This window comes from Balaenoptera ricei, chromosome 14 (assembly GCF_028023285.1).
Source record: "Balaenoptera ricei isolate mBalRic1 chromosome 14, mBalRic1.hap2, whole genome shotgun sequence".
Taxonomy (NCBI): domain Eukaryota; kingdom Metazoa; phylum Chordata; class Mammalia; order Artiodactyla; family Balaenopteridae; genus Balaenoptera; species Balaenoptera ricei.
This window is the reverse complement of record NC_082652.1, coordinates 991255-1012751: the sequence shown is the minus strand read 5'-3', so window position 1 is coordinate 1012751 and position 21497 is coordinate 991255. Positions and strand designations below refer to the sequence as shown.

The following is a 21497-nucleotide window of genomic DNA, read 5'->3' as shown; positions in this document are numbered from 1 at the left end:
GTCGGGTCTTCGTTGCACGCACGGGCTTTCTCTAGTTGCGGCGAGTGGGGGCTACTCTTTGTTGCGGTGCGCGGGCTTCTCATTGCAGTGGCTTCTCTTGTTGTGGAGCACGGGCTCTAGGCGCACGGGCTCAGTAGTTGTGGCGTGCGGGCTCTAGAGCTCAGGCTCAGTAGTTGTGGTGTACGGGCTTAGTTGCTCTGCGGCGTGTGGGATCTTCCCAGACCAGGGCTTGAACCCACGTCCCATGCATTGACAGGCAGATTCTTAACCACTGCGCCACCAGGGAAGTCCTTGGATAACAGTTCTTTTAGCAGTTATGTTTTTGGCAAATAGTTTCTTCTAGTCTGTGGATTGTCTTTTCACTCTCCTGACTGTCTTTCACAGAGCAGATGTTTTGTGATATCATCAAATGTCTATCCATATTCACATTTCTGATTATTTCATAAGTATTTTTTTATATCTCAAACCAGAGTCACAATGAGGTAGATATACAGCCGTCAATTCATATCTCTTATGTGTCTTTTAATCTGTAGGTTCTATGTCTGTTTCTCCGTTTTTTGCCTTGTAATTTATTTGTTGAGAAAACCTGGTGGTTTGCCGTGTAGAATTTCCCACAGTCTGGATTTGCTGATTGATCCCTCAAGGTGTAATTTAACATGCTGCTTTGTTCCCTGTATTGTCTGTAAACTGTTCGTTAGATCCAGAGGCTTGATCAACTTCAGGTTTATTTGTTGTTATTTTGTGGGCTTTTTATTTTTTGTTTTTTGTTTTTTTGAAGAACAGGTGTTACTGTGTACTGCCATTAGGAAGACATAGTGTCTGGTTGTCCCTTTTAGATTCGTTTTTTTTGCACGTGGATGTCCAGTAGTTCTAGCACTATTTGTTTTTTGGGTTTTTTTAATAAGTTTATTTTATTTACTTTTTAAATTTTTGGCTGCATTGGGTCTTCGTTGCTGTGCGTGGGCTTTCTCTGGTTGCGACGAGTGGGGGCTACTCCTCGTTGCGGTGCGCAGGCTTCTCATTGCAGTGGCTTCTCTTGTTGCGGAGCACAGGCTCTAGGCACATGGGCTTCAGTAGTTGTGGCACACGGGCTCAGTAGTTGTGGCTCACAGGCTCTAGAGCGCAGGCTCAGTAGTTGTGGCGCACGGGCTTAGTTGCTCTGCGGCATGTGGGATCTTCCCGGACCAGGGCTCGAACCTGTGTCCCCTGCATTGGCAGGCGGATTCTTAACCACTGCACCACCAGGGAAGCCTTCTAGCACTATTTGTTGAAAAGACTGTCTTTGCTCCCTTGTGTTACCTTTGTTCCTTCGCCAAAGGTCAGTTGACTGTATTTATGAGAATCTCTTTCTGGGCTTTCTGTTCTGTTCCATTGATCTGTTTGTCTGTTCTCTTGCCAGCATCACGCTGTTGATTCTGTAACTTTCTAGTAAGTCTTGAAGTCAGGTAGCGCCAGTCCTCCACCTTTTTCTTATTCAGTGTTGTGTTGGCTCTTCTGGGCAGTTGCTTCTCCATATAAATTTTAGATTCAGTCTGTTGGTATCTACAGAATAGCTGGCTGGGATGGCATTGAATGTCTAGATCAAGTCGGGAGGAACTGACATCTTGACAGTATTGGATCTTCCTGTCCATGAACATGGAATATCTCTCCATTTATTTAGTGCTTCTTTGATTTCATTGATCAGAGCTTTGGTCATAAGTGGTTTTGTAGTTTGCATGTAGTTGGTAGCAAGTCATCATGCAAGCTCAGCTTGTGCTGAGTCCCAGAACGAGGGCTTTTCTGTAGCAGGTGGTGTCTGCAGGTTGGGAGGTGGGTGTCAGGTTGGCTGTAATGGCTCATCTGAGTCATCATGGTGCTGCTCTCTGCGGGGCCCCTCCTCCCAAGTCTGGCTCCCTTCCTGGTGGCACAGTGGCTGTAGCAGCTTCAGGGCTCACATCCTCCCCTAGACCGTCCAGGAGACAGAGTGCCTGCACTCCAGAATTCCCGTCAGAAGACGGCAGGCTGCCTCTGCACCCACCCCTCTGCCCTGGGGGGTGCCCTGCGCTGTTCATTTTGATCCGGGTAGCCCTCACTGGCTGGGGCTGGTCGGGACCCACCCCCGTGGTTGCTGTGATAGTGTGGTCCAGCAGCCCGGTGACTGGAGCTAGGCACTCTGGCTGCTCTGGTGACTCCCGACTGCCAGGTGGTTCTGCCCTCTTCCTTCTCGAGCCTTCGCTGCCTGAGACAGAGGGGCCGCTCGGTGGAGATGCCCCGGGTGCGCCGCCTGTGACACGTGTGCTTTCTGCTTCTCAGGGTGGTGTGCGTGATCCCGCCGGTGGTGGCCGCGCCCCCGTGCTTGTGGGTGGCAAGGCCACCCTCCCGCTACAGCCACAAGATGAGGCTCTTCAGACACTGCCTGCGGGAGCACATGGCGCCCTTTGCCCAGCAGCTGCAGCGGGTGACGGCTCTGTGCTCACTGCGGTTTCCCGAGCTGAGACTGGTCCAGTTTGACTCAGGTACGAGGCATCCCGTCTGTGCTGCTGACTGTGTCGGATTCACTTGCTTTGGATTATGAGATGCTCTTGATGTTACTCATTTCATAGGAAAGCTGGAAGCATTAGCTATCTTACTTCAGAAGTTGAAATCTGAAGGACGTCGAGTGCTGATTTTATCGCAGATGGTTCTCATGTTAGACATTTTAGAAATGTTCTTGAACTTCCATTATCTCACCTATATAAGAATTGACGAAAACGCCAACAGTGAACAACGGCAGGTAGGAAAGAAATCATTTCTTTTGTTATCGCTTATGACTCAGTTGGGTTAACTTTCATCGCCAGTTTCTAACCTGGTTTCTCAGAGCTGTGCAAACTCAGTGTTGTCTTGCTTTCTAAACAAGGGGAAGAACTTCTTAATGTCTTTGGACTTTAGCTCCATCCTTTGATATTTTTTCGTAAGTCCTGTTACTTGGGAAATGCAGTCGGCTAGATGTCTCAGAATCAAAATTGGTGACCTGCAGTCCTTACAAGGAGGAGATGGGTGTCCTTCGGGAGGCAGCCACGTGAAAACAGGGAAGTTCTCCAGACTGATCTCCGGTTAAAGAATTACAGGTTAAAATAACATGCCCGTTCTTTACCTGTCAGGTTAGCTAAGGGTAGCTTGATTCCATCAGGCACAGTGAGAGCAGCTTTCTCGTGTGCTGCTGGTGGGGCGCAAATTAGCACAACTTTCTAGAAGGCGAGCTGACAGTGTGGGTTGTGAGCCTGAAAAGGGGTATGCAGCTGACCTGCTAATTGTGCATCTAGGGCTGTCTCCTTCAGCGGCACTCAAAGATGCACATGCCCAGTTGTTGATGGTGGAGATGTCTGTGATAAGCCCCAGTCGGGGGCGAAGCCCCAGTCCAGGAGTAGGGGAACGGGTCAGCAGTGGTCTGCACGCCGCAGGGCTCGGCCCTGTCCCGAGGGTCCCGCGGCGTGAACTAGGAAGCCATCTTCAACGGCGTTTCAGGACAGGTTTTAGTATCAAGGCAGAGCGTTCCCGAGTGCAGACAAGCTGCTGGCCTGTGTATCGCGTTACCCACTTCATGCCGTCCAGCACAGGCAGCCCTCCCCATGCTGAGGAGGCCTGGAAGGAGTACACCACAGTCTTAGTAACAGGTTCTGTCCGGAGTGATGTAACAAATTATATAGAGAATTTCTTGAAGGAAGAGGGCAGATCACACCTGCTAAGGCCTGTTTGGGCACTGAAGTCATTGCAGGAGAGAAGTGGGAATGAGGCCACTTCAGCTGGCGGCCCTGCGGGAGTGGGGAGGCCGACGGCTGCTCCCTCGGCCTTACTCCAGGGGCTTTTGCTGTAAAGCGCCTGGCATTGCCGGAGGGTACATGAACGAGCACGCATCCCTCCCCAGGGAGACTGCCATCCTGTGGGGCCCACTCGTGGAGCTGACAGCACAGGTCGGGTGGGGTCGGACACTTTCCTTTCTGTACCTGCTGACTGGCGACGCTTAAACAGGGTAGAGGCGTTGGCAACCAGTAAGTGAGAGATGCCACACATGCCCGAAGAGCCAGAATAAAATGCTAAAGTCCAGTGTAATTGGAACACGGAGCTTGCGTCAAAGGAAACGCAAACCGAACAGTTTTGTTATGGAATAATTTCTAACTGATAAGTAGCAGAACACGTCAGAGGTTTCCTGTTGTTTGGCAGGAATGCTAACTCGGGGTTTTATTTCACCTCAGGACCTGATGAGGAGTTTCAACCGGGACCGGCGGGTCTTCTGTGCCCTCCTTTCCACACACAGCCGCGCCACGGGCGTGAGCCTGGTGGAGGCAGACGCGGTGGTGTTCTACGACCACGACCTCAACCCGGTGATGGACGCCAAGGCCCAGGAGTGGTGCGACCGGATCGGGCGGCGCAAGGACGTGCACATATACAGGTGAGGCGGCGGCCGGGCCGGGGCTGCAGCACACTGCAGAAGCTTCCACCACGTTCTGTTTACTTGCCTTCAGGCAGGCTCACATTCCTGCCGTCCTGTCTGTTCTTTCTCTATACTCAGCATCTGCCTGGGACGTAACTGAGTTTGTTTGCAGCGGTGGCTGGGTCGTGCTGCTGAGACATACTGCTGTCCTTCCGACGTGTACGTGTATTTCTCCTGCAGTCCCTGACCCTTAAGAGGGCGCTTCATGTTCTAGGCTGTGTCAAGTATTTTCAGATATAAATTGTCATAACTTACTGTTAGCAATTTGTAAATTCCCTATTGGAAGCATTTAAATCTTATAAGCGGCCAACCACATGCAGCTGAGGAAAGCAGAGAAGGCTCTGCCATTGTTTCTGAGCTCTGGGAGTGTTGACTGGGAGAGCGCGGCAGCACTCGGCCCCCGCTGGCTGCCCGTCTGGTGCCCGAGTGTGCCAGGCACGCGCCGCGCCCCTTCCCCTGCGCTCCTGCCACCTCTGGGCGGGATCGGCACCAAGGGTGCGGTCCCTGGCGGCCAGCCTGGGACGGGGACCCCAGCCCACACGCATAACCCTCGCCGTTTCCATCAAGACGTTGTCATCCATACACTGTGTTTAAATAACTTTAATTTTTTCCTGATTATAAATGTATCACTTGTTCATTGAAAAGAAAAAGAAAAAGAAAAAAAAAAAGAAGGGAAGCACATGGAGAAAATAAGTATCCTGCCCAGACTGCGGTTAGTAGCATTTTGGTGTGTGTCTTTCCAGACATTTCCCTGATTTTTTTAGATGGCTCATGCCAGCAGTCTTATTGCGTAATCCCGTTTTCTTTTAACAGTATATTATGAGTGTGTTTCTGTGTTAATAAATATAAATTTGGTACATTGTTTATATAAATGAATAATGTTTCATTGTGTAATCCCTTCCTTATCATTGGCCCTTTAGCAGCTACTAGCTAGAAATGGGGAAAACGTTTTATTCTCAGGAGCCACAATCTATAAACTCTCAGGAATGACCTTAGCAGTAAAGGTGCTGGATGTGTAGGAAGTAGAGTGTAAAATCGTGAAAGGGCATAAGCTGAGAGATGTCCCCAGCGGGAGGATGTGCTCTGTTCTTAGACAGGAAGACCTGGTTCATAAAATTGTGAAGTTTCCCCAAAGCGCTAGTAAAGTTTAACATCATTTTTTAGTGAAAGCGCTGATCATGGGCGTGGGAGTGGTCACTGCAGCTTTCCGGGGGCACGGAGCAGGAGCCAGGGGACGCGCATCCTTGGGCCGCAGCCACTGGACACGGGTTCATTTGGGGGCGCAGTGCAGAGAGGTGCACAGTGACGCGGGGGCGCCCGCCCGCCACCGTCAGCACTGAAGGAGACGGGGCTCGAGGGTCCAGAGGCCCCTGGGGGCCTTTCCAGGCGGAGGCCGGCGGGGTACATGGGTGGCCAGCGTGGGTGGCCTGCGGGCCTCTGGGGCCCGCCCTCCTGCCATGTAGGAGGCGGGACAGGCATGGTCACCTCTGGGCACCACACGAAGGAAGGAAGCAGCGCAGAGTGGGGCTCACAAGCCACGCCACGCAGGCGCCGTTCTGCCGGGTGGTCCAGGCACCGTGGCACTCGTGCTGTCCTGGGCTCCCGGGGACTTAGCTGTCGCATATTTGGTTTGTAGGCTCGTGAGCGGCAATTCTATTGAAGAGAAGTTGTTGAAAAATGGAACCAAAGATTTGATCCGAGAAGTGGCTGCGCAGGGAAACGACTACTCCATGGCGTTCCTCACGCAGGTACCTTCGTCCACGAGGAGGCCTGGGGCCGGGGGCGGGGTTGCCACACGGTGACGGGAGCCGGGCGAGTGTCACGGTCGAGGGGGCGGCCGCTGGCGGTGTTCCGCGCGCGGAGGTCTCAAGCTCAGTGGTACTCATTTTTGTTTCAGCGGACGATCCAGGAGCTGTTTGAGGTTTATCCACCCATGGATGACACTGGCTTCCCAGTGAAAGCCGAGGAGTTTGTCGTCCTTTCTCAGGAACCTTCTGTCACAGAAACCATCGCACCCAAAATTGCCAGACCTTTCATAGAGGTGAGGGTGGCCGGCGCCGGCCTGCGGCGTCGGGTCCGGAGCTTTGCGTCTGCCCGCTGCTTCTGCGGCACTGCTGCCCCCTCCCCAGGCTCCGGTCGCTCGAGCCTGACTGCCAGCCCCTCCCTCCCTGCTTTGGGTTTGGGGGATTTTCGCTGTAAAAAGAGGCGAAGGACGCGCGAGAGAGCGGTGTGGGCCTCGCGTGCCTGCTGCCCACCCTGCCACCGTCGCCGTTTTCACCCACGCTTCTCGGGCCACCCCTCGCCGTCCTGTGTGACTCTGTGCCCCGACCCCTCGACCCTGCTGTGTCAGCACCTCCTCTGTCACAGCGTTGCTGGGGAGGACGCCCCGCTCTGCAGGGGGCCCCGGCGTGAGTGTGAGGTACGCGTCCCACTCTGAGGACAGAACCGAAAAGAACAGCAGCTGTCTCACTCAGCCTTCCTGCGTTGCTTACCCGCTGAGATGATGGCGCCTTGGATTCTATCTGAAATCTTGCCTCCTGCGTTTCCGGCCCGGACGCTCGCGATTGCAGGCTGCGCGCTCGGCTCGCGTGCTGCTGCCCCGGGGCAGTGCTGCTGGGCCGGCCTGGCACACGCTTGCCTGTCGGGCCCCTCGCTTCCCCGCCGAGGCCCTGCTCCCGTCCTGCCTCCTGGGGGCCTTTGGCTGCGGGACACCTCCTCCCCTGTGTTTGAAGCTTGACCGTCCAGTGATTGAGAAGTAGGAAATGCACGCGGTAAAAGCCTTCAAGAATTTATAAGGAGAAGTAAGTGTTCTGCACCAGGCCCTCACTGCCCTCTCAGAGACAACCGCTGTCCGCTGTCTCTCACGTTTTCTTCCAGGAGTTGTCTGTGTATAATGCCGCTTGCACAGAAATACCTTACAGCTGTTTCGGTATCAGGAGGGACAGGTAGATGTACCGTTTTCTTTTAGATAACAAACCGGCATCAGGTTTGTTTTTTAAAAAAAAAAAAAAAAAAAACGTCAAACAGCATGACCTAAACCTCATAACAGAAATGATTGTAGAAACCTCATAACAGAAATGATAATAGGGAAACAGTAGGTTACCTGTCCTGGAGGTGACCACTCAACCATTATTAAAAGTCTTATGGGGTGTCCCTGGTAGCGCAGTGGCCTAGAACTCGCCTGCCGGTGCGGGGGACCCGGGTTCCAGCCCTGGTCCGGGAGGAACCCACATGCTGCGGAGCAGCTGAGCCTGCGTGCCGCAACTACTGAGCCCGCGTGCCGCAACTACTGAGCCCACGTGCCGCAACTACTGAAGCCTGTGAGCCACGACTGCTGAGCCCACGTGCCGCAACTACTGAAGCCCGTGCGCCTAGAGTCCGTGCTCCGCAACAAGAGGAGCCACTGCAATAAGGAGCCCGCGCACTGCAACGAAGAGTAGCCCCCGCTCGCCGCAACTAGAGAAAGCCTGCGTGCAGCAGTGAAGACCCAACGCAGCCAAAAATAAATAAATAATAAATAAATTTTAAAAATACGTATCTTACATGGATCCTGGAAGAAACGTGAGGCCTGAAGGCACGTGTGTTTGAGGGATTCGAGTGTGTTACACACCCTTGCTGTTCTTTCTCAGTGCGTCTCTGAGATGTTGGCACAGTGTGGTGTTTCAACACACAGGTTCTTTGAAGTGTTCTGGCTGAACATCTTACTGTGAGTTGGGCACTGCTGTAGGCAGAAGGGGTATAGCGTTGAGAGAAAGAACTCTCGCCCTCCACACAGCTTCTATTCTAGTGACAGGAGAGGTGACACGCCCGCACCCTGCGGAGATGGTGTGCCGTGCGGTATCCAGGAGGAGTGTTAGGGCCGGAGGGCAGCACCGCCGGGTCCGGACAGTGGGGTCAGGTGTGGCCGGGGGACGAGGGCGATGGAGACGGGCTGCCCGCGGACGTGCGGGTTAGGACCATCACCTGGCTCTACGCTGACACTGGACTGGGGGCCAGTTCAGAGGTACAGGCGTGGGGGACAGTGTGGGCACGTCTCGGGTTGAATTGCAGTTTGCTCTTGGCTGGTGAGCTTTGTGTTCATTGGCAGCCTGGATACTTTTTTATGAAGTGCTCCTTCGTGTCTTTTTCCTATTTTTTTTTTTTAACTGGATTGTCTTTTTTTCTTAATGGCTTGTTGGCTTTTTTTCTGTTTTCTGGATGCGAGGCCTTTGTGGGATGCATGTAAAATGTCTTCTCCCAACCTGTGGTTTGCCTTTTTTAATGCTGTCTTTCAGCGAGCAGAAATTCTTGGTCTTAACGCCACCCAGCAGACCATCTCCATCGCGTGGTTGGTGCTTTTGCGTTCTACGAGAGGTTCTTCTTTATTTTCTTCTACGTGTTTCAGTGTTTTGTTCTTCATACTTAGACGTACGGTCTGTCTGGAAATACTTTCTGGGTATCGTGTGAGGAAGGGTTACATTTTAAACTTTGCAGATGTTGCCCGATTGCCCTGGAAAGAGGTTCCAGTTCTTAACTGACATCCTCTCAGCTGCGTGGTCCCCCCAACCCCGGCCCCGATGTGAGCATGTGTGTCTAAATTTGCCAGCCCCTGGCTGTCGGGTGTTGGGAGAGGCGCACGTGGCATCTGCTAGTCTAATGGGCCTTTCTTGAACTGTGGTGACACTGACCCTTACGTGTCTGTCGCCGTCCGCAGCACGCTTTCTGGGGGCTTGGTTTCTGTCTTCACCACGGACCACGGCCTGTATCTCGCGCACGACGAAGCATGGTTCTCACGGTCAGGACCGGGGCGGGTGGTGGGTGGCGGCCGTGAGATGGAGCCAGACACCCCGTCCTGCTCGGTTCTCTGAGTCTGGGGGCCGGGCTGTGCGTGTCCGCCTGCGTGCCTGTGGCTCTCCTCGAGGGCGTGCCCGTCTTCCCTGTGCCCGCGGCGCCGTCGTCTCAGGCGTGCGAGGGGGGGCCGAGGAGAGCAGGCGTCACCGTGGGAGGCTCGGTACGGTGTGGGCATGTAGTCGGCTGTGTGGGCCGTACCCCTCGATTCAAGTGCTCAAAGCGCACCCGAGTCACGTCCACTAAGGGCACACTTCCCGCAGGCCCTCAGGAGCATCGAGCGTCTGGAGGAGGAGGACACGCACGAGCCGGCAGAGGAGTTGGCGCCCGGGTCTCGGCCCCCAGACGGTTCCCGGTGGGACGAGGAGCCCTCGCCGCTGGAGGAGTTAGCGGACTTCATGGGGCAGGTTTGGCGTTTTCTACTTCGTTTGCTTCTTGGCACCTAAATATTTTAAACATGTGACCCTTCTGGGAGATATTTCTTGTTCATCTTGACCAAGAACAGTCGCTGTTTTGATTCAAGTGTTGGTGGGGGTTATAAGAGGAACTAAATCCTTGTGAACTTGCTGTTAACCGTGTTCAAAAAATACATCTTGGAACAGCTCACACCAATTGAAAAATACGCTTTGAATTACCTGGAATTATTCCATACTTCCACTGATCAAGAAAAGGAGAGAACTAGTGAGGTAAGAGAATGAACTTTTGACCATCTTAACATGTGAGAATCTCAAATTCTTCCGGGTTAAACTGGGTTGGAACTAAGTGTGACTTGCCTAGAATTAAAGGAATAAACCCGAACCCACCCGTGTACAAGCTGATTGGAAGGGAGAAGCCTCAGGAACCTGCAGGTGCAGTTCTCCTCGGTCCTGAAGCAGCTTGGTGCTCGGAAGAGGGTCATGCACTGGGAACAACGAGGAGGGCCCGGGCCGGGGGGCCGGGGGCAGTGCGGGGGGTGGGGGGCGCGGGCGGCGACGGGCACAACCGCTGTCTCTCCAGGGCGCCGTGCTGGCGGCCGTGGGCGAGTGGGAGGCCCGGAACGCGCGCAGCCTGCGGGAGCGGGAGGCCAGGGCGCGGCGCGAGCTGGAGCAGGAGGAGCTGCTCACCTACACCCGGGAGGACGCCTGCGGCGCGGTACGTGTGCCGGGAGGGGCGCGGGCCGCACACGCCTCCTGGGGCTTCTGCTCAGCCGCGCTGCCAGCTTGTGTTCAAGGCTTGACCGGCGTCAGGGTAGATGCTTGGCAGCTGCAGCTTGAAGCCAGGGCTGGGTGCACCTGAAAAGCTCCTGTTCTCCTGCAGGAATTCGTGTGTGAGGGCGCCGACGGGCAGACGGAGGTCATGCCGGTGAGTGCCCGCCTCCCCGTGTCCCTGGGCGCGCCTCCTGCCTCCCGCCCTGCCGGGCAGCTGCTCCTGGGGCCACACGGCTCAGGGCTCTCCCTCCCGCACGCAGCTTTGGACGCCGCCCACGCCCCCCCAGGACGACAACGACATCTACATCGACTCGGTCATGTGTCTCATGTACGAAACCACTCCCATCCCGGAGTCCAAGCTGCCACCCGTGTACGTGAGGAAGGAGCGCCGGAGACACAAGACGGACCCCTCAGGTGGGTTCCTGTGGCGGGAGAGGGTTTGACGCTCCCGGTGGCCCCGGTAACCCTCCTCCACGGCCCTGCTGCCCCCCTTCCCCGCCGACCCGCTGGCTGAAGCCGCCTCTCCGTGCAGCCGCAGGCAGGAAGAAGAAGCAGCGTCACGGGGAGGCCGTGGTGCCCCCGCGGTCGCTGTTTGACCGCGCCACGCCCGGCATGCTGAAGGTTCGCCGGGAGGGGAAAGAGCAGAAGAAGAACATCCTGCTGAAGCAGCAGACACAGTTCGCCAAGCCTTTGCCGACCTTCGCCAAGCCGGCCGCCGAGGCTGCTCCCGACAACCCGGAGTGGCTCATCAGCGAGGACTGGGCGCTGCTGCAGGTGGGACCTGGGCCTCGAGCGCGGCCGGCCGCCTCGTCGGGGCCCTTTGGGGAGCGGGGAGCCCGCCGCCACGCAGCGCCTTGACCCGCGGCGCCTGAACTTGGTCCTCCAGGCCGTGAAGCAGCTCCTCGAGCTGCCGCTGAACCTCACGATCGTGTCCCCGGCCCACACGCCCAACTGGGACCTCGTCAGCGACGTCGTCAACTCCTGCAGCCGCATCTACCGCTCCTCCAAGCAGTGCCGCAGCCGCTACGAGAATGTGCTCATCCCGAGGGAGGAGGGGAAGGTGAGGCCCCCCTTCCCGCGGGGCACGCGGCTCGGCCAGGGGGAGGGAGGGGCGTGGGGCGCTGGGCGCGGCCCTGGGTTGGGGCAGACACGGCCGCAGTCCCGGTGCCCGCCGGCCGGAGCCCCTGCGCCGAGATCTTGCCCGGTACAGAGCATCCACGCTGCTGCGTCATTCGCAAGACCCTGTGTGCTGCCTGTGGCCCGGCGCCGTCCTGGCGCTTCGTCCTGCCTCCCGGGTTGCGTGTGTAGCCGGGCACTGCTCTGTGCTCTCAGCGTCCCTGAAGGAGGGCTTCTCGGTGCCTCCCCCTTCCTGCATCACTGTGGTTTCCCGGGGCCTTGGCCGCTGCGGCGGCTTGACAGGCGCCAGACACTCTGGTCCCAGCCGCGGGCGTCACACACTCTTGAGTGCAGAACAGCCGGGTACGTGGTGTCTGTCATCAGGAGGCCACCTGTGGGGCGGCCAGGCCCCACGAGTCTGCGTGGCTGCTGAGGAGGTCTCCGGGGCGCTGCCTTCCCTTGTCTCCCTTGAGCTGCATTTGTCTCTTGCCATTTCTCCGTCTGCTCTGTCCCCGCCTTGCTGCCTCTCAGCTCCTCGCCTGTCCTAGGAGGGTGTCTGTGGCCTCCATGCAGAAAGCTTCTGCACGCGGCGTCGGGCTGGCGTGTGCCTGTGGCCGGCGCCCAGTTGTAGGGTGGGAGCGATGACCGCGTCTCCTGCCTAGGACGGGCCAGGGCCTGCGGGGCAGTGGCAGACATCCTGGGCTTCGATGAAGTTTGCTCCCGGGTTTCTAATTCATGGAAGTTACTTACTTTCTTTCTATAAGCACTCTTTAACGAATCTCGGTTTTCAATTTTCTAGAAACAGTTGTCTCCAAACTGGGGGCCAGCCGCCGCTTGGTGCCCCGGGGCCGACCAGGGTGAAGGCGCGCTGGCTGCGGGCCACTGGCTGTGTCAGCCCGGCCACTCGGCCTCACCGCTGCCTGCCGAGCTGGAGGCGGGGCGGGCGGGAAGGCCTTGCCCAGGCCGGGAGGGTGTTTGCGGTCGGTGGACGACGGCCGCCGTGTCGTTGCTCTTCCATCTGTGTTGGGTCTCAGAGAGAAGGGCGGGAAGAAGGGACTCACTGTGTAAGCGGGGGACGTCACATTAGACCTCCCGGTCAGGGACCCTGTTGGCAGGCTCGGCGTCTGACCCTGCTGTGCCACCCCCATCCTGTTTCAGAGTAAGAACAACCGCCCTCTGCGCACGGGCCAGATGTACGCTCAGGACGAGAACACCACGCACACCCAGCTGTACACAAGCCACTTTGACCTGATGAAGACGACTGCGGGCAAGAGGAGCGCCCCCATCAAGCCTCTGTGCGCCTCCCGCGCCCCTACGCCGGCCCTGCGGGGTCAGGCGGCTTGGTTTCCGCTGTTCGTCGTTGGCCTTCCCTTCCTTCTTCAGTGCAGTTTCCTCTCTTCAGTAATTCTCTCTCTCTCTGTGTTACAGGCTTGGCATGAATCCCTTTCAGAAAAACCCCAAGCACGCTTCTGTGTTGGCAGAAAGGTATTTCTGTATTTGTGACACAGTTTTCACCATTTGAAATGATTTCATTTTAGTGTTTTCTTAAACCCTACAAGTTCAGTGAATTGTTGTGCAAATGGCGTGTCCAGGCATCAGCTGGGGGTGGTGTCGAGGTGAGGCGGGCCGGGCACCCTTGTGTCCCCGTTCACGGGATGGGGTGTCCTGCCTGCAGTCTGACAGCATCACAGCGGCTGTGCCACCTCTGAGCTGGCATACGTCTGCTCGGCCCCGCCCTAGAAATGTACCCAGTTGACCGGGGTTGGGGGGTGCTGGTGAGTGTTCTTTCTTTCTTTCTTTCTTTCTTTCTTTCTTTATGTTTAGCTCCGTTGGGTCTTGTTGCTGCACGTGGGCTTTCTCTAGCTGCGGTGCGTGGGCTTCTCGTTGCAGTGGCTTCTCTTGTTGTGGAGCATGGGCTCTAGGCACGTGGGCTTCAGTAGTTGTGGCTCACGGGCTCAGAAGTTGTGGCTCGCGGGCTCTAGAGCACAGGTTCAGCAATTGTGGCACATGGGCTTAGTTGCTCCGTGGCATGTGGGATCTTCCCTTACCAGGGCTCGAACCCGTGTCCCCTGCATTGGCAGGCGGATTCTCAACCACTATGCCACCAGGGAAGACCTGGGGTGAGTGTTCTTGCCTTGAAATTTTGCAAAGGAAGAAAAATGACTGGGTAGATGGGTAGAGAGATGGGTAGGTGTGAGAGAGCGGACAGAGGGAAAGAGAACTGTACGGTCTGAGTTGCTCGGCACATTGACTTTTGCTATAAAATCCCTGCAACTTCCTGCATGTTTGCCTTTTTGTAATAAAATATCGGGAAAAAACACATGTTCGGATGGAACCCAGTTGCTCCTCTGGCTCAGGCCTTCCTCGTCACCAGGTAGGTTTTGCAGATAACGCCTGACACGGGCCCGTGCCTGCTGAGGGCCCCCGGCCCCTCCCGGCCGCACCAAGGACCAAGGCCTGCGCTGCCCGCCCGCTCCGCGCACCCCGGCCTCCACGGCCTGCTCCTCCGCCTGGCGGCTGGCTCTGCCTTGCGGGTCACTCCGTCTGGGACTGTCTCTCTGGACCCGTCGGCCCCCCGCCAGGCCCTCCCTCACACGTCACCTTCTCCTTGTTGGTACTCGCGCCGCAGCCTCTCTCTCTGTTTCTTCCTGGAGCGGATCGTCTTTGTGTTTTTACTTGACCCCTTCAGCGTCTGCATGAGCTCCGTGGACGTAGGGGTTCTAGAGGCTAGAGGCGCAGAGCACATGTTCCATATGTGTGTATTGATCGAATTGATGATTATTTCATTAATTGGTTTTCTTAACAAGAAAAGCACGCTGGGCCGGGGTTCAGCAGTGAAAGAGGCAGGCCCAGTGCTGCCCTCCCGTTTCTCTCGCACGAGACGCAGACTCTGAGTGAACCTCACGGAGGGCGAGGATTCACCCTGCAGGGGACAGAACCTAGCCTGGCCGAGCGGAGGAGAACGGGGCGGGCGGGAGGGCATGGAGGGCAGGGTGGGCGAATAGAAGGCTGGCCTGCAGGATGGGAGGGAGGAGGTCTGGGGATGGTGCCCCCGCGGTGGGGAGCAGGGCAGCGCAGGGGTGGCCCGCAGTTTGGGCGGAAGCAGGGGCGGTGTGAGGCCGACCAGAGTGAGCTGGAGGGAGGCTGCAAGGTGAGCGCAGACCTGCAGGGCATCTCGGTGGCTCGGTTTTGTTCTTGTGTGTCTGGCGCCGGTGGGAGAGGTCGGGGGACAGGATGAGGGTGGAGCCGGGCTGGCCTTGGCCACGTGCAGGCCACGTGTGCCGCGGGGGTGCCTCTAGGAAGTGGCCAGGGTCAGGGTCTGTAAGCGGTGGGAGGCCAGGCCGTGTGTCCCGGGAGGGAGCTGGGTGTGGAGCAGGAAGTGCTGGGGCGGCTGGACCGTCGCCACGCCCAGCGGTTGAATTTCCCCCCAGTGGTGGAGGCCTGGGGCAGGCGGAGTGGGGAGTCTGCTGAGGCTGTGGCTTTGCCACCAGGCGTGATGGAGAGACACGGGGTGAGGGGGGCCAGCATGCGAATATGCAGGCGGCAGGCTGGGTTGCACGACTTCCTCAGGGGGTCGGGGGGCTGAGTGGACTGACGTGGGCGAGGTCAGAGAACGGGAGAGAACGCACTGCGCGAGCTGGGGCACGTGACGTGGGAGGGCTGGTGTCCAGAGGGGCCAGACAGGTGCAGCACCGGCACCTGGGCCGCCCTGAAATGCAGAGGTGGCGCACGAGGGCAGAGCCAGCCTCCCCGTGGCAGGACTCAAGGCTGGTAGGTGACCGTCGGGGGGTGGGAGCCCAGGAGCCCCTGGAAGCAAGGGTTCTGTGAGAGGCTGCGTGCGGAGGGCTGTGGGGCCCTCATGGCACTGGGCGGGTGGCCGGCTGCTCTCCGCGGGGCGAGGGCTGGCGCTCAGTGCAGGTGGGGGCAGGCCTGGCTTTGGCGGGCGGGGGCGGCTGGTTTGCGGTGAGGAGCACGGCGCCGAGGGGCTTTCTTGCCCCACGTGTTCGGGGACGCGTGGTATCCAGGCGCCGTGCCGAGTGCCGCTGCTGCGGGGGACCGGGCCCAGGCCCGCCTCTGGCAGGCGGTCCTTGTCGTGAGGGAATGGGAGCCGCCGAGGTCTGGGGCAGAGTGGCAGCCTCTCCTCTCCAGGGCCGAGCCGCTTGGGCCCCGGCCTTGGCATCCGGGCACCTGGCGTCGTGGGAAATGAGGGCTTTGGATTTCTAGCACGTTTGTCTACTTAGAACTTGCAGTTTATTTCTCGTTTTTCTTTTGTCTTTAGTGGAATCAACTACGACAAACCGCTGCCTCCTATTCAGGTCGCATCACTCCGGGCGGAGCGCATCGCCAAGGAGAAAAAGGTGTGTGTGGTACAGCTGGCGGCGGGAGGGCCGCGAGGGGGGCCGGGGGCCGGGGGCCCCCCGGGCCAGCTCCTCCACACGCTCCGTTCCCTCCTGCCCCGCAGGCGCTGGCCGACCAGCAGAAGGCGCAGCAGCCGCCCGTGGCGCAGCCGCCGCCACCACCGCCGCCGCCACAGCCGCAGCCGCCGCCGCCCCAGCAGCCGCCCCCGCCGCTGCCCCAGCCCCCATCGGCCGGCAGCCAGCAGCCCGCGGGGCCGCCCGCCGTCCAGCCCCAGGCCCAGGCGCAGCCCCCGGCGCAGCCCACGCCGCCCCCGCCGAAGGCGCCCCCCGCGATCACGACGGTGGGCAGCGCTGCAGTGCTGGTGAGAAGGCACACGGAGCGGTCGGTTCCAGCGCGCCCCTGTCCAGGGTCCTGCGGCTTCCAGCCCGCGGACCCTCCTCCCAGAGGAAGTGGGAGGCCAGCCCAGTCTCCCCCAGTCTCCCCCTCGAGGAAGCACGTGTCTCACCCCATCTCTCCCGTGCTGGGTCAGCTCCGCCCTCCAGGCTGGGTTAACTGGGCAGCGATGTGGGAGACGAGGCCACTCTTCTAGGTGGAGGTGAGCGGGAGGTGTGGAACTAGGGTCTTGTGAAGCGTGGAGAGGTCGCCCTCTCTTGTCCCTGCAGACTCGAAGAGCAGGTACTGTTAGTGCAGCCCGTCCTCTCCCAACCCTGCCCCGCTTTCCCTCAGAGCTGTGCACACGCGTGTGCGTCTTCAGTGCCCGTGAGAGGAAGGTGGTAAAGTGCATAAAAAAAGAAAGGCACTGTGTCGATCTTACGCACCCTGCGCTGTCGCCGCCGTGCCCTGCCGCGTCCCCTCTCTGCGTGTGCCTGGTGACACGTTGGAGTCCCACGTGGGGAAGCACTGCTGCCCGGCGCGGGACGGTCTTGTCGTATGGGGTCATTTCCACCCCATGTTCTTTGTTACATTTGCCGCAGTGGCATTCGGTGTGCACTTGGCAGCTCCGTGCTTCATTGCTCAGAAAACTAAGCACCTGCCTGGCGTGAGGGCTGCTCCCTGCCCAGGAGGACAGTGGTGGGCGGTCAGGAGGGGACCTTCTGCAGGGCTGACCCCTGGGCTGCGGCCAAGTGACATTAGTCAGAAAAGAATGGAAAACAGCCAGCACAGAGGCCGTGAACTTGGCAGACGTGGGGCTCAGAAGGGTCAGTGTGGCCGGAGCCTGGTGACCGAGGGACGGACTCAGCACTGTGGGAGGAGGTGGGGGGAGAGGGGGCTCAAGTCAGCCTTGCGGGCCAAGTAACCGTGACCAAGAGTTTGGATTTGATCCTGATGAGGTGGAAGGCTTTGGAGTGTTTACGCGGGGCGGAGCTTGACCTGAAATTCAAATGGTTTTCTTTCTTCAGCAGGCGGGAACCATCAAGACATCTGTCACAGGGACAAGCATGCCCACGGGTAAGAAGTCACACGGGCGAGATGGCGCGATTGGAGGTGCGTTCTTTCCTGTCCTCCTACCTCCTGGCCTCTCCCCGCAGGCGCGGTGAGCGGAAACGTGATCGTGAACACCATCGCCGGCGTCCCCGCCGCCACCTTCCAGTCCATTAACAAGCGCCTCGCCTCACCCGTGGCACCTGGAGCCTTGACTGTGAGTTGCCCCTGCTCCTGGGCGCTTTTGGTGGCATGCATGACCCAGGACACTGCAGTAGCCGTTGGCTTCTTAAAAAAAATTCTGTTCCATTGGTACAGAAAGTCCTGATCTAGTTTGCGTTTCATAAAATACCGAGGACATTGAGGGGTGCAGAGGATGGTTTCCACGTGTGCTTTCTGGGAGAGAGAGTGTTGAAATCCCCCACCGTGGTTCCAGGAGGAGGGAGGGGGTGCGAGGGCACGTCTCCAACTCCACGGACAGGGTGCCCACGTGCCGTAGCGGCAGGTTTGCCCGTGTGTGTGGACGTGGCGCCATTGCACAACGGGACACAAGGCGGGGCAGTGTGTTTATGGGTGTCTAGGCCCATGCGTGGGAAGCAGGAAGGGGCCAGATCTGGGCAGAGGGAAAGACGCAGAGCGACGCAGAGCCACAAGACCTCTGAGCATGTAACCAGAAGGAGACAGGGCACTCACCAAAGGACACACCTGCCCGTCTGTGGTGTTTCACCATAGAAAACAAAAATAAACAACTGAAATTAAGGAGTTTACATTTACATCCTGAGTTCCAGTTTAGTCACAGATCTAAAGACAGCATGTGCCCTGAGTGAGAAGCTGCTTCAAAGTCAGCAGTGCTTTGGCAAATAGAGTGACGTCCCTGTTGGGTTCTGAGAAATGTCTTTCCTATGAAGGTGTTGTTGGTAGTGAACTAGATAGTGTGGTGTTGGGAAAAGGATGGACACATAGATCCATGGAGTAGGACAGAGAGTCCAGAAATAGACCCATGTGTACATAGTTGATTAATTTTTACTAAGAGTGCCGGGGGAGGGACTTCCCTGGTGGCACAGTGGTTAAGAATCCGCCTGCCAATGCAGGGGACACGGGTTCGAGCCCTGGTCTGGGAAGATCCCACATGCCACGGAGCAGCTAAGCCCGTGTGCCACAACTACTGAGCCTGCGCTCTAGAGCCCACGAGCCACAACTACTGAGCCCACGTGCCACAGCTACTGAGCCTGCGCCCCTAGAGCCCCTGCTCCGCAGCAAGAGAAGCCACCACAATGAGAAGCCCCGCACGGCAACGAAGAGTAGCCCCCACTCGCCACAAGTAGAGAAAGCCCGCACACAACAATGAAGACCCAATGCAGCCAAAAATAAATAAAATTTAAAAAGAAAAACAAAAGAGTGCCGAGGGATTTAAATGGAGACAGGGCAGTCTTTTCAACAAATGGTGCTGGAGGAATTGGGGAGCCATTCAAAGCCGAATGAACTTTGAACTGTTACTAATATTGTATATGAAAAGTCACTCAAAGTGGATCATGGGCCCATATGTAAAACCCAAAACTATAAAATTTCTAGAAAAAAACACAGAATATCTTTGCTTGGTTTTAGGCAAAGATATCCTAGGATACCAAAAGCCTACAAATTATGAAAAAAATTAATAAATGAGGCTTCATCAAATCAAGAACTTCTGTTGTTTGGAAGATATTGTTAATAAAATGAAAAGCAAGGCATGGAAAATATTTGAAGAACATATCTGATAAAAAGACTGGTACTTAGATTATACAAAGATTTTTCAATCAATAATAAGAAAACAAACTTTTAAAAGTGGACAAAAAAATTTTTTTTTGACGGACAAAAGATTTGAGCAGTTACTTCACCATGGAAGATACATACGGAGATATATATATATATACAGCGTATGGATAGCAAATAAATACGAAAAGATGTTCAACATTGTTAGTCATTAGGGAAACGTAAATTGAAACTACAGCGATCTAGTACTACCACACGTCTCTGAGAACGGCTGTAAAAAAAGAAACACCTGGCAGTATCAAATGCTGGTGAGGCTGCAGAGCAGCTGGAAGTCTCGCTGCTGGTGGGACGCGAGGCCTGAGCAGCCGCTCTGGAAAAGAGCTCGTTCCTCCCAAAACTAAACGCACACCTACCCTCCAACCTATCAGCTCCACTCCTAGGTGTTCTCCCAAGAGAAATGAAAGCACGTCTGCACAAAAAACCTGAGCATGAATGTGCTCAGTGGCTGTCTTCATAATTACGATATAAGGGAACAGCCCCAATGTCCTTGAGCAGGGGAGCAGAAGGGGAGATGGTGCACCCGTCCCATCTGGCACTGCCCGGCGGTGCAGGAGACTGCTGGCACGTGCGGCTGCACGGCGGATCTCAGTGGCGTTGTGCTGGCTGACAGGAGTTTTGAAAGCCTTCATACGTGTGTGATTCCATTTAAACCACATGGAAAAGGCAAGGCTTTAGGGACAGAAAACGGAATATGTTCTGTATCTGGTGGCTACTCGGCCTTATACATTTATAAAAATTCATAGAACTGTATTCCTGAAACAGGTGAATTTTACTGTATGTGAGTTACACCTCAGTAAATTGAGTTTAAAAAATTAGAATACTCTAAGCAGTAGAGTAAATATGAAAACAGTTTTTCTAGGATGTGACCGGATTATTTCATTTATTTTTCTTTCTACTTTGTAATAAACCACTTTAGACTCAGCCGCTTCACTGAATACAGAAGCTATTAGTTAGGCTTGTGGCATTAGGATCATTTCCTATGACCAGTGTCACTCCTTCTGTGAGGTTGGCAAGCCCAAATCATTGCACTTGGTATTTTATTTTGAAAAGACCTATTTCTGTGGTCATATTTTTAAAAGATAAAGCCATTTATCCACAATGTATTTTTTGAACAGCTCTTACAGACAAGATACTCTCCCTGGTGATGTGGGGCTAGAAGTAGGACTCGAACACACGGCTTGCTTTCATGGGGCTCTTACAGTCAGTCCTGTGGCCGCACCTAAAAGAGGTAAAGGGAGGTAAAGATAACAGGGAGGTTTTCTGGAGAAGGGAGCGTTGGGCTTCCACAGAATAGGAAGATGTCATCCACAAAAACGGCTCTTTGGAAGGCAGGGCGAGTCGTACAAGCAAAGGTTTAGTGGTGGGAAAGTGAATGGTGTATACTGGGCACAGCAAGCGGTTCTGTTTGGACGGAGCACAAGACGCATTAGCAGAGAAGCGGTAGTTCCCACAACCTCTCAGAGGCTCTTGAGCGGCTGCGTGTGATTGGTCTTGTGTGACAGTGAGCCTAGGCTGTCATGGGGTTTGGATTTCAGGCTGAAGAATGTGGATTTCATTCACCAGGCGATGGGGAGCCCTTGAAAATCTTTGAGCAGAGGTGTGTTTTAGGGAAATTCATGTGATGTTTTATGTGTAGAGTAGAGGATTGCAGAAAAGGTTAGAGAGAAAGCTGTTTCAGTAGTGCAGGAAAGGACTTCTGTTTCTGGTGATAAGGTGAGTTAAGTTGTTTATACCACTCTCCTAATGAAAAGAACTGAAATTATTGGATAAAATTTTTAAATATCCTCTTCAAAGTTTCAAGGAGCTGACAAAAGAGTAAATAATTATTAGGCCAAAATCTAAGGGAAGAGGCAACCCAGAGAGATACACAGGGTGCCCTTGTGTCCGCCTTGGAGTACACTTCACCTTCTCAGGCAGGGGGACCCCCCCCCCCCCATTCAAGCCCAAGGCCCGACTCACCCAGGTGGAGAGTCTAAAAGGAGGCATTGATGCCTTGAGGCAGGCCCCCAAATGGCTAAGCCCTTAGGGCAGGGTGAAATAGAAGTAAAATCCATCATGCTGAGCAGAGGGTGGGGCGGGGGCTCTTCCTGTGGAGCTCTAGCCCCAAGTCAGCTGTCAGTTTGCATCTCACGTTGATGGCTCCCCAAAAGGGCTCCCAAAGCCCCTCAAATTGTGACGTAGACCTGGATGAGCAGTGTTCCTGGGTAAGTGGCCAGAATAAAATGCAGATTTTCTGGAGGAATGTGCCTTCATCCTGGACTTCTTAGAATGTCCACAATGATTTTCAAGTATAATGAGCCGCATATAATAGAAGATAACCTAACACA

At 55.9% G+C, this 21497-nt stretch overlaps 1 protein-coding gene and 1 non-coding gene across 15 annotated transcripts in view; both read left to right on the top strand.

The window, feature by feature from the left end:
* EP400 (E1A binding protein p400) overlaps positions 1-21497 on the top strand; it is a 114121-nt gene that overhangs the window by 75025 nt on the left and 17599 nt on the right. For 11 of the 14 annotated variants that reach the window (XM_059895335.1, XM_059895332.1, XM_059895339.1 and 8 more), the window contains 18 exons: positions 2293-2495; positions 2583-2752; positions 4212-4408; positions 6087-6198; positions 6348-6491; positions 9541-9684; positions 9880-9963; positions 10274-10408; positions 10574-10618; positions 10725-10878; positions 10997-11238; positions 11351-11524; positions 12739-12875; positions 13009-13065; positions 15860-15938; positions 16043-16300; positions 17340-17388; positions 17469-17578. In XM_059895335.1, the coding sequence (XP_059751318.1) occupies positions 2293-2495; positions 2583-2752; positions 4212-4408; positions 6087-6198; positions 6348-6491; positions 9541-9684; positions 9880-9963; positions 10274-10408; positions 10574-10618; positions 10725-10878; positions 10997-11238; positions 11351-11524; positions 12739-12875; positions 13009-13065; positions 15860-15938; positions 16043-16300; positions 17340-17388; positions 17469-17578 (2494 nt within the window). The remainder of the gene's footprint in view (positions 1-2292; positions 2496-2582; positions 2753-4211; positions 4409-6086; positions 6199-6347; positions 6492-9540; positions 9685-9879; positions 9964-10273; positions 10409-10573; positions 10619-10724; positions 10879-10996; positions 11239-11350; positions 11525-12738; positions 12876-13008; positions 13066-15859; positions 15939-16042; positions 16301-17339; positions 17389-17468; positions 17579-21497) is intronic. The other 3 variants (XM_059895334.1, XM_059895338.1, XM_059895328.1) reach the window with 1 other exon arrangement.
* Positions 3798-3925, top strand: LOC132348271 (small nucleolar RNA SNORA49). Its single transcript, XR_009497401.1, has one exon. It is a non-coding gene; the product is annotated as a small nucleolar RNA SNORA49 (small nucleolar RNA).